Here is a 12,765-nt window from a genome sequence, read left to right as displayed (position 1 = left end):
TGGCGGCATCACAATCAACACCCCTAACCACTTGAAGATTGCATATACCAAACAACATGAGCCACTTTACAATGCATTAATAAATGTCTCGAAGTTTCCAGCGAATCATCACACCACACACAATTACCACCCATATCATGATTAATGATACCTCTCAACAAAAGATTTTCCTTCGTCGGGACTCGATCATAAAGAAGTTGCCAAGAGAAAGCTAGCACAAAAAAGATAATAATTGTACATAAAAGTTGCGAAATTTGGAGATGGTAAGTTAAAATGCAACTTTTAATCTTAACCACGTAAAAACATATAAACCAAAGAAATATTTTGTGCCCCCGTCACGAAAAATAATTTTTTTTAAGCCATAAATAAAAAAATTATATGATAATTGAGAAATATATTGAATACAAATACTTAATGGAAAAAACACTACTAACAATGTGCCAAAGAAAAAAAACACTATCTTAACAAAAAAAAAAGAATGACTTAACAAAATAGTTTGCATTCTACTTCTTATACACTAAATCTATTTCTTATACACTAAATCTAAACATCTCATTATCTCAAAGCCTTTTGTAATGCTTCATAACGTGGCTCTTCTTTGTATGAGTTGCCATTTTTACTTACTTCGTCCCTCGATCTGAAATAAAACGCAATAGAATATATAAAAATCAAAACTTCACATAATTTGATAAAAGAAAATAAATATAAAGACAATAAAGATATATTTGAAAAATCATATATACGAAAGCTATGAGTCTATTTGGTATGATGGAAAAAAAGTAGGAAAAAAAAAATTACACAAATCAATAAATGAATTTGGACTAAAAATACATGTTCATAAAAACGCATCATGCTAAGCAAACAGAATATAAAATCTATCCAAGCACATCACAGTAACACCAGGAAGGGATCAAAAAGAAAGTAGCAGCAAGACAGGTTACTAAGAAATCACAGCTTCAACTGCACTTGCATAAAAGGTCGACAATATTTCACCTGAAACCAAGAAATTAAACATTGAACTTAGTAAAAAAAAAAATTAAAAAGAACTTAGTACAATATCACTTGTGATCTTTGATTCATTATTACTCAAAAATCCTTTCAAACACTTATCAGAATAGCAAAGCACCAAAGAGAAAGAAAAAAAAAATACAGGTTTAAAGAAGAATTTCGAGAATACTAACCGTGATGTTAGACTCAAAAATACTATTTATAGACAAAGATGTATCTCAAAATAATTATCCCCTTAAATTATTATAACCAAAAAAAATTGACCATTAATATTCATCCATTAGCTTATAAAAAAAAATTCAATTTGGTAATCAAAATAATTATCCCCTTAAATTATAACCAAAATAAAAAATCGACCTTTAATATTCATTCATTTTTACATTTCAATTTGAAATTGGAATGGGAATTAGATTATGACAACATGGTTATTATATTAGGAAAACGCGTTTATTAAATTAGGAAAATAACTTAGTAAGGTTGTTTTGATTGTGATGAATAGAAACTTGGTGTAGACAGTCTATTTATAGATGCAGTATATTTTAATTACTTTTTTATTTTGTTACATGTAGTACATTGTTAGGCAATATTGACAATAATTCACATGTTATTAATGCAATTAGATGCAGTACATTGTACTGTACACAGTCAACCATCATATAGTAATCTAATTCTTTAATTTTGTTTACTGTAGTATCGAACAAAATTTAAGGCAATAATCATATTTGATCAACAATTTAGATGCAGTACATTGTACATAGTCAACAATCATATAGTAATCCAATTCTTTAATTTTCTTTACAGTAGTATTGACAATATTTAAGGCAATAATCATATAATCATATTTGATCAGCAATTTCTAAATATATTCCAAATATATGCGTGTGATATTTCTCTATTCATAATTGCGAAAATAATATATATATATATATATATATATATATATATATATATATATATATATATATATATATATATATATATAATAAAGGATGATTAATAATAGTAATTTTTATTCATCACATTTTAGTAATTTACGGTTACAAATTATTTGTAATTCAATTAATTTCTATTCACGGTAATTTCTATTCATCACATTTTAATTTCTATACTAAAGTCAATTTGACATTTTTAATTATTACAAAAATCATTAATTTCTTTTCTTTAATTCCGTTAATTGTAGTCGACCAATATAATAATGTCATTACGTTTTTTTTGTTCATAAAGATGCCAGTACGTTTTAATGCCATAAAACAATGAGAAATACAGGTCATTTAATGGTGTATTAATTCAAAAAAAATAAATATAGTGAGGAATAAATGCAAAAAAAAAATCAAAAAATTATTTAATTCATTTATTGCTAAAACAATACGAAAGAAGAATGAACGTGGGAATGCCACGTGTACATATTGCTTTGAAAAAAAGCTCTCAAGACTGGAAAGGAGAATCACAGACATTATGATTTGTGCCACTAAAAGATAACTTATTTTGAACAATTAGAAACAAATAAAACCGGTACAAAATCAATATATAATTTAATATCAGTAAATGTATATCACCGTTCACACTTCAGATTTAGCACGACTTAGTGAATTTTCGTGAGTCAAGCCTTCGCGTAATATAGGGGATCTCGAAAGAAAAAAAACCTCCACAAATTTGGCAAATCTCTCACCTATTCAATTGAACATAATATTAAATAAAAATCAAATCAAAATGAAATGAAATGAAATCGAAAGAAAGCAGAGCAATCACAAATAACAAAGAATTTGTTGAATTTGTTGAATAAAACTTTATAGGAGACTCGCTATTTATAGATGTAAAATAATAACATAAAATGTAATAATAATAATAATAATAATAATAATAATAATAATAGGACATAATAGTAGAACATAAATATAGAATGTTGCTTAATTTATATTTGGTATAATCCAATTCATTAATATTGTTTAATTTTCTTTAATGCAGTTTTGACAGAATTGTAAATCAGTAATCATATTTGATTAACAATCATACTTGATCAACAATTTCCAAATATATGCGTGTGTTATTTTTCAAATCATAATTGTGAAAATAATTTAGTTAACACATCTACTATTTGAGAGAAATAAAAAATAAATACAAAATAAATTGCCTTTTACATTTATTTTTATCACAAATACAAAATGAAACGCGTTTTTTTTAAAGTAAAAAATAAAAACAAAATAAAACGCCTTTTTTTTATAACCATATTAAAAAAAAACCTTTTTATTTGAGTAAAAATAAATTTATATGTGATAAAAATATAATATTTAATATTTATAAAATCAAATATGAATGTACATCATTATTTGAATAAAAATAAATGTATATGTGATAAAAGTATAATATTTTAAATTTATAAAATCGAATATGAATGTATAATATTTAAATGGATAAAAATAAATTAATTTATAAAATCGAATATGAATGTTTAATATTTAAATGGATAAAAATAAATTAATTTATAAAATTGAATATGAATGTTTAATATTTAAACAGATAAAAACAAATTATATTTTCACTAATTAAATATGAATTGTTTATAAAATATATTAATTTAGTTAATTTAATTATTAATTATTGTAATAATAGCATTTAATATCAAATGCATGAGAAGAGGAGAGAGAAAGACAAATATGTTTGGCTTTTTACATATTATAGATTCCTATAATAATTACCTCATCATATTAGGTATAACATGATATTAGGTGTGTTAAAAGAGAAAGGATCCTCTCAATTTTTTTTCTCAAGTTTCCTCCTCAATTTTATATTTCAACCATTGATTACTTTTTCTCCATTTTTTTCTAATTAAAATATCATCACATATTTATGATTCATTGGTCTAAAAAGCACACATTATTTCCTCAAGTTTTTTTCCAATCGAGAGAATGTGTTAAAAACACATGATATTAGGTATATATAAGTAACGGTTGCAATTGGTTCGGTTTCTCCAAACTAACTCACTAAATTTACATCATTTGGGTTTGATTCAATTGATCATTTCACCTAAAAATTTACACGTGCTAAGATCCTTTCAACAGTTTTGGCATGGTCTCTTATATGTGGTTACAACATCAACAATGGCATGGCCTCTACAGATTTAGATTTGATTTTAACATGTTTTTGTTTCAATTAGAACTAAGTTTGCATTTATTAATTTTAACATGTAACTATTATTTGTGACTTTTCATTTCAAATGTAGATATTTATACTAAAATTAATCTTACAGAATTAATTAAACACACACCTGTCTGAAACAGAGCAATTATACTGCTTGAAGGTCGTTGTTAAGAAAAGGTAATTTAATTACTATACTGCTTGTTGTTCTAAAAAGCGGTTTGATATGTATTGAAAAGAAAAAAGTGAGAATAATTTGAGTGGATCGGTAACAACATGAATATTCTATTCGGGTATAGTACAGTGTAAATGTGTTATATAAAATATAAAATTAGGGAATTGGATTCGCGGAATACCTAACTTTGAATTTGAACTGCAAGACTACTAATAGATACTCTGACCATAAAAAGTTCAGCTCCCCATAATTAATTTGCAAAAATAATCATTAATGAATATTTATTTGAGATTCTTAAACAAGTGGTTAGAGTTTAAGTTAGTGGTTTGATTTCGGATTCTTGTATCGACAAAAATTCTGTTGAAAGGGAGAAAATTTTTCTTATGTGTTCTAAAAGTTTTTCTATTAAAATTAGTAACACTTAAACAACAATACAAATTTCTTCTTATAACATGTTACAACAAACACAATCTCAAACTTTTGATAACTCAATAGTAAAAGTGAACGAGTGGTCACGGAGGATCAAAATAAACTCTGATATTATTTTAAAATTAAAAGTTGAACATAATTTAATCATATAAAACCAACCCGTAAAGTGAAAATTATTCCTACATTATCACCTATGAATTCATTCATCTCATCTTATTATAATTAAGTTCATTTTGACATTTTCCAAATATTTACACATTTTTTATAGTATATAATTCTACACACTTTGTTAAAAAAAAAAAGGTGTAATATATTCCACTTGTGTAATTAATGTTTCTAAAACATAAATTTTGTATATAATTTAATTTTCTTTTAATCTTTCAAGAATCAAGAACATTTTTTGACGGAAAAACTCATTTTTAGGCATTTAAATGAATCACATATTTTAATATTTACACATCACTCGATTATAATTTTTTAACGATAATATGTTGAAAGTTAGAGCATCAATATAAAACTTGTTTAAGCAACATTTGAATGTTTTCTTTAAAGAGTGGGGAGTAAACAATTGGTGATACTAGTGTAGTGAAGGATTTTGGTCATATATATAGGACGAGAGGTAACTAATTAGTGATTGGATGATTGGAACATCAACATTGTGTGTGTGAGGTTAATTAATTATAGCTAGAGAAACAGAGAATCTTCCTCATGTGTGTGTGGTGGAAGTGTCCTACTAGAAGTAGAATATGATATTACGGTGGAAAGGGGTGGAGGAGGATGGACCATTGTTGCTGCTGCTGCTGCTGGAAAAGGTGTGGCATAACATGGACCTATCAAATTTACTATGGTGTCACTAATGCCTATGTCACTGTCATTGTGCCGTGTAAAGTAAAGCATATACTAGTATCCATATTTATTGATTTTATGACTATATGTTTAATACCAACCTCTTCAAAATTTCAAAGATGAACCCATATTATTATTTTTAATAAATTATCCATGTGATGTAACAAGTTAAATTGATTAAACATGAGTTTTTGTTTTTATTTTTTACACTATTGATAACGTTAACGCATCAAATAAGTACTACTTCTTCCGTCTCAAAATGAATGAGTCGGTTGATCGAGACACACATGTCAATGCATAACTTTGACGATTAATATCTTTAATCGTATAATAGTAAAAATTATAAAAAATTGATATTTTGAAAATACTCATCGAGACGAACCTAACAATATCTTATATGTTAATATTTATTTTTATTTATTAGTAAAAAAATATAATCAAAACAATATGTGTGAATAGTGCATATATTCAAAATAGCTCATTATTTTGAGACGGATGGAGTATGATAGTTTATGTGGCATGCATGTGTGTGTATCTTGAAACCATCTTTATTTTGAGATTGGATTCTCAATCTCAATCTCAATCTCATGATATGGTCACATGGACAATGGTTGGCTTTGAATTCGCACATATATACTAGTACATATATAAGAGTCAAATGAAGATCTTAATTTCAAGAAGTACTATAAGACATTAATGTGGCATTGTGTTGAATATAGAAGACAACATGAACGGTTGAACGATAGAAGAAAAAGTCAACCACAAACACCGAATATTCTCTCTCTCTCTGAAGTGGTGGTATGGTGGAGTATTTGAGTGCTAATAGTACCTTGAGCACCAAACACACTAACATGGATGTCGGTTTGACTTCTTATTGCAACAAAAATACTAAAATTTGGCCACGCAAATTGAAATGATAAAAATATATAGTGCCTTTTGTTTGTTTATTAATTATTATTAGGCTCGTTTTCTTTATGATATCAACTTTCCAAAGCTGTTCACAGCAGGAAGACACTTGTAACAAAGGTTCACTTCCACATCTTATTACTATATACTTACAAGTTTCATACTTATTTTTCTCCCAATCTCATAATATTTGTGGCATTTTATTATCATAATAAAAGAAGAAGAATATTTTTGTCAAAAAAAAAAGAAACAAGAATATTGTTTTACATTATTGATGTATTTTCATTTATATAAATTAAAAGTAGATAATATAGTTTAAGTTTTCTTTTAAGATATACCGGTAGCTATTGAGGAGCAAATCCTTACACTCTCGTAGTAAATTATCTTTTTCTCATTTTCTTACTAACCGATGAGCTTCAATTGGACGCATGCATTTATACTTTCTCTAAATATAACGATATTAATAAAAATATAGTAGTTATTTATTCTTAACAATAGATAACGAAGACTTCTTGATTTGCATACAACTACATTAATCTTATGCACACGTAAGGGTACAATTGAAAAAATAAGCGATTGTAATAGTAACAATAATTAATTTGTAATAATTTTTTTTACAAATGTGGCAATTATTATAGACAAAGAGAGTATAATAATATTTTCATCCATATTTTCAAACAAAAAACAAAAGAAGAATAATCTATTTTCATGTATTGAGTATTGACAACATTGTTTACTTTTATAAGCAAAATTCTCCATTTGTACGTAATCTGTTTTTTAGGTTCATGGTTTAAATTTGGCAATTGTCCGTGACTTAATTTGTGGCTGTGTTAGGTTAGGACTTAAGAGAGCTGTTGTGTTGGTGAACACAATTCTACAACACTCATTCATTCCAACAAAACGATATATCTTCCCACAATTTGCATCACGAATATGAATATTAAAAATATTTAGTATACCATATATGGCAAGCGGTGGGTGAAATTTAATACTTGAAGGAATCAAATTAAAGTTGTCCATATCAAATCGAGTGATTCTAATCAGAAGTTGATAACCCACTTACGCTCAATAATTAGAGAATTAGGGCCAAAAGTGATTTTAGTAATATTCTAAATAAATGAGATATTATTAAGAAAGACATCGGACACAAGTAAGTGATTAATGCGTCTGATCAAAGGATGGATTGTTCAAGAACTTGAATTCGATTTGGGTGAAATAATTTTTTAATCAAATTTTATTTACTTCGGTGATGAACTTCAAATTATTAAAGTTTCCTTCCTTTTAGAATTCGAGGTTAAAAAATAAAATAAACTAGATATCATTGAAACCGAATACTGAATTAATAGTAAAAAATGCACGGCCTCTAATAGAAAACTATATTCACTTGTAAAAGTAAATCAACATGTCATGGATGATGCTATTGACAAGTTGGACTCTTCTAGTAAGAGATGAAAGGAAACCTTCCAAGCATACTCAATTTGGATATGATCTTGTTAGTAATAGGTTCAAGATAGTTTAGGCTTACCCTTAAAATTAGGAACCCCAAGATAATTAAAAGGATATGTGCCAATGTAAATTCCAAACATCTCAACAAAGTCTATTGAATCTATCAATTGATGGGTCCTCCAAAGAAAGTGAATTAGGAACCCCAAGATAATTAAAAGGATATGTGCCAATGTAAATTCCAAACATCTCAACAAAGTCTATTGAATCTATTATGGTTGATGGGTCCTCCAAAGAAAGAAAGTGAATTAGGAACCCCAAGATAATTAAAAGGATATGTGCCAATATACTTCTATCACTGCATGACAGTTTTGACCGCATATAATCTAAATCCTTCCTATATTACATTTATTGAATACATATTTGTTTGTTTATATTTTGAGACGAATGATATATGGACTATGCATCATTTTCCCTTTAATAATATGAAAAGAGAACACAAGGAGTTTGGAGTTTGATCTAGTAAAAAGATAAATCTTGAATTTGAAGACAGTATTCTTATAGGAGATAAATATAACTTATAAGGCTTAATTAGTAAAATATCTCTTAAAGATATTTTTGGTTTCACATTGGTCCCTTAAAAAAAAATGTCTGAATAGGTCCCTTAACGAAAAAAATGTTAGAATAGATACCTTAAAGACATCTCCGTGTTTGGTCCTTTCCGTCCTTTTTTCAGAAAGCAGCCACAGTGCCACATGTATACTACTTAGCGGTTTCTGAAGAAAAAACATAGATGGAAATGATCAAACTGATTAACATAAATGTATTTAAAAAACATATTCGACCTTTTTTTTTTTTAAGACATCAGCGTGAAACACAAAATATGTTAACAGACATTTTACTAATTAAACCTAAATATAATTACCTTTGCAAATGATTACTCCCTCTAGTTTGTTTTTTTTTTTCAACCGTTAAGGTGTTTTCTACCTTAAACTCGGACACCATGGTAAATTTATTCTATCAAAAAAGTGATTGAAAGAGATTTGTACAAACAAAAACAAAAAAAGTGTTTGGAAGGAAGAGGGAGGAAACGAATGGATTGAATTGTGGCGGCGAGGAAAGCATAGCATAGCATAGCAAATCATGGCGTCAATTTCCACACTTCACTTTCGCGTAAGTATCTCTTTTCTATCTATCTTCTTCTAAATCACACTCTTAGCTTTTTTTTCAATGATTTTTGATTCAACTTGTTCAAAAATGTAGCCTTGTTTCCCCAATTTCATCACTACCAGAAGCGCTAAAAGAATCTCCATTCATCATCGCTTCCGTATCACAAATCGAATCTCCACACAACAATTCAAACAACAATGCATCACTTCCATTTCCAATATTCATCATCAACTTGTTACTTCAATCCCAATGCCACAATTTCTGGTAGGGTTTCATTTCACACTCTAATTTTGTTATTTTCAAATTAATATTAGGGTTTAGGGTTTTCAGTACTATTTTTGTTTTTTATTTATAGCTGAAGAATCAAAACAACATTAGGAGCAATTTACCAATTTGGGTCTGCGTTGCGGTTGTGGTTCTGTTTGCGTCTTTGAGGGCCCTTTCCATTTCCAGGAAAAAAGAACGCCCTGGTTCCGTAGCTGATCTTGTTAGACGCGGTCAATTGAGATCCGATAGAAGAGGCATGTATGTATGCTTTTAATCCACACTCATTTATTATTGCTTTTCATCTATTCACTTTTAGCTTCATTTCATGTTATTAGTTATTACATTGATTCTACGAATCACCGACACAAACATGTAGACACCCGGTAAAAATTTGAGAAAATGAATTAATTGAATGTAATGACATATATCAGTGTTGCATAGTGTTGTGTCGGTGTTGGAGAGTGACACATGTCAGACACTGGACATGTCTTCCATCAGAAGTGTCGGTGCTATAGAGCATTGTAATGTAATGACATATATCAGTGTTGTATAGTGTTGTGTCGGTGTTGGACAATCACACGTGTCAGACACTGGACATGCCTTCCATCAGAAGTGTCTGTGCTACATAGCATTGTTGTCTATCTACATCTTTGTGTGCATGTTTTTCAGATCAAGGAATCTTAAATATGAAGATCCGTTCGATAATCCCTTGGTCAAGGTTAACAAAAACAAGTCAAGTGTAGAGATGTGTGGAAAGGTTTACCGCTTAGCCCCTGTTACACTAACTCAAGAGGAACAGACAGTTCACCAGAGAAGGAGATCACGTGCATATCAGTGGAAGCGTCCCACAATTTTCCTTAAGGAAGGTGACTCGGTTCCTCCGGATGTTGATCCCGATACAATCAGGTGGATTCCTGCAAATCATCCCTTTGCAACTACTTCTACTGAGATCGGTGAGGACTTTGCACACAAAAATGTCAGGCAAAAGCATGGAGTTCCTTTCCGTATTCAAGCTGAGCATGAAGCCCTGCAGAGAAAGCTTGAAGCCCTACAAAGTGTAAGTTTTAGCAGAATTAGGAATTTCAACAGTCCTATGTTTGATATAGTTTTAGAAAGAAATATAGTTGTGCAAATACCATGTCTTTATCCTAGTTCCTAAGAATTTTTTGGGGTTTGGCTTTCTAGTTGATACTCACCGAGTTCTTGTTTTCATAATTAAAATTCAACACTGATTCAACCAATATAGCTATTATGAATGAAGTACGAACTGTCAACATATGACACAGTATGGACACATCAACACAAATTATGTCTAAAAGATAGGACAATGAAATCCTGCTCGATCGTTTGCACAAGCATTCGTGTATTATGGAGAGTTATCTTCACATTTTTTTAAGTTATTTAAAACCATTTTTTTTTTGTAAAAGCCTTGTGTTCTTCAAGTGTCAAGTCATGTCTGAATAAAAAAAAATTAATAGACGCCTAATGAAGATGGTCTGGCACGTGTTGGTATTGGAAACATGTCCAACACTCTTACGTCTCAAGAAGAATAAGTATGTGCTTCACAGATTTTTAACCTCTTATTATATCGTAAATCCAATATAAATTTAAACAACGAAAGATACTCACACGTTTTAGCTTCTTAAATTCTTGATATCAAGAAGTTGGCTGACTTCTTTTACTACTCACCTTTTGTATTATTTATTATGCAGGAAGAGGAACTCAATAAAGCAGTGATAAATCCTACCATTGCTAAAGAATTTGAGAGACCATTAAACTCCAATGCCAGATTAAATGATCATGCAGAGAAGAGCTCTTCAAACAATCAGCAGAAAGATCCCCTCTCCTCTAAATTAGATAATGGCCCAAATCACTTTGAAAGTGCATCATCATCATCATCATCATCATCATCAGGCGAAGATGAAAATCTTAAACTTTGATTTTTCTCTTAGGCAGGCTATAAATGTCAGTAAGAGTATAAATATAGATTTCAATTTGCTAAAAAATTTTGTACCATTATTTGGGAACATTACAACTGTCTAATTGTATAGCTGTGGACTGTAAATATAATTTTATTGTTGCTTGGCAAGTGATGCTGTTACTCAGATTTCATCAGGAGTTTTTGACTTTTTCCTGCTCCAAGGCCAATGTATCGTAACGAAATCATACTGTCCATGGAAATTCTTTGACTATATGATTCTGGAATCTGATTTTTGGCCAACAGTATAGCCAGTAAGCTGAAGGAAGTCGAAAACACTGTTTTTAGCAATGCATTGTATGTCAACAAGCAAACACCTGTAAGGATCAGAAATTCACCTCTTAAGAATAAGTGTGAAATTTCGGGTTCGAACTCCGGTCTCTATGTAATATAATGTCACCGTCGACTGAATTATGTTCACAGGAACGCTAAAATATTATATTTATTATGAAAAGAAATCATAGTTGTACAAGAGGAATGCAGGTAAGGTTCATTCATTAGGTAATTAAGTTGATTTTTGAATTGCCTAATATTAAATGACTGTGATTGACTTTAAAGAATGAACATAAGAACATCAAAATTATCCTGTCTGCTACAATTTAATCACATTTTAAAAGTACAACCGAAGACTAAAGAACCACCATATTTCATAACAAGATTTATAGAAATAATTTTTTCATCAAATAATGTGATAAAAAGATGTACTGTAAATGTTTCTTTATGCAAAAAAGGATGTTACCTTAACTTTTATATGACCATTTAACCTTTATAAAAAAACAATTATGACCATGTGGCAGAAAAGAGTCAATAGGAATTCCATTTGAAATGATAAAATAAAAGTATATTTGTCACTACTAATTAGTCTGTTGCTATCATACGAGAAGTTTCTTAGAAGCCACCCATTGTACAAATTAGGCATGTGAATACCAATATCCTAAAATTTAGGAGGCTGGGATAAATTAAGTGTAAGTGGAAGTAAAGTTGCACTTTGTTGAGAGGGATTTATTATCCTATAAGTGTAAGCAGACAAGAATTAGTGTAAAGAAGTGGTTATCCCTTTGATTAGTAAACACTTTTATAAGAAAAGCAATAAGTTGGCCAAAAAGAAATGTATGAAATTGAGGTTGTCATTAGACTTAGCAGGAAATAGCCGCCTCCTTTTTTAAAGCTATGCCGTCTCTGGGCAGTATTACTGGCTAGTGCTCAGTGGCCACAAAGAAATAATGCGTATTACATAATACATCAGAACCAACTTAACAGTTCAACCCAACAATAGTTAGTGTGTTTGATTCTTATTAAAATTAAATTAAATTTTAGTTTTAGGTCTTTTATATATACACAAAAGTTTAGCTGAATTGGGTGTCAGAAGTTTCATTGAGATTATGATAGACATCAAGGTTATATAAAT

General features: G+C 29.3%; 1 protein-coding gene across 1 annotated transcript; it reads left to right on the top strand.

Annotated features, from left to right (window-relative positions):
* The first annotated feature begins 8,964 nt into the window (after nt 1-8,964).
* On the top strand, nt 8,965-11,468 carry LOC123899257 (protein MULTIPLE CHLOROPLAST DIVISION SITE 1). Its single transcript, XM_045950345.1, has 5 exons — nt 8,965-9,115; nt 9,206-9,376; nt 9,468-9,637; nt 10,049-10,436; nt 11,092-11,468. The coding sequence occupies exons 1-5, from the start codon at nt 9,086-9,088 to the stop codon at nt 11,317-11,319; spliced, it is 987 nt and encodes a 328-aa protein (XP_045806301.1). The 5' UTR covers nt 8,965-9,085; the 3' UTR covers nt 11,320-11,468.
* The last annotated feature ends 1,297 nt before the right edge of the window (nt 11,469-12,765 follow it).

Source organism: Trifolium pratense, linkage group LG7 (assembly GCF_020283565.1).
Source record: "Trifolium pratense cultivar HEN17-A07 linkage group LG7, ARS_RC_1.1, whole genome shotgun sequence".
Taxonomy (NCBI): Eukaryota; Viridiplantae; Streptophyta; class Magnoliopsida; order Fabales; family Fabaceae; genus Trifolium; species Trifolium pratense.
This window is presented reverse-complemented; position numbering and strand designations above follow the sequence as displayed.

What these genes read in the sequence shown, in the direction of transcription:
- LOC123899257 (XM_045950345.1), top strand. Translation starts at nt 9,086, where the DNA reads ATGGCGTCAATTTCCACACTTCACTTTCGC. An exon ending in TTTCCACACTTCACTTTCGC is followed by an intron (nt 9,116 to 9,205) that starts GTAAGTATCTCT and finishes TCAAAAATGTAG; the next exon opens with CCTTGTTTCCCCAATTTCAT. An exon ending in TCCCAATGCCACAATTTCTG is followed by an intron (nt 9,377 to 9,467) that starts GTAGGGTTTCAT and finishes TTTTATTTATAG; the next exon opens with CTGAAGAATCAAAACAACAT.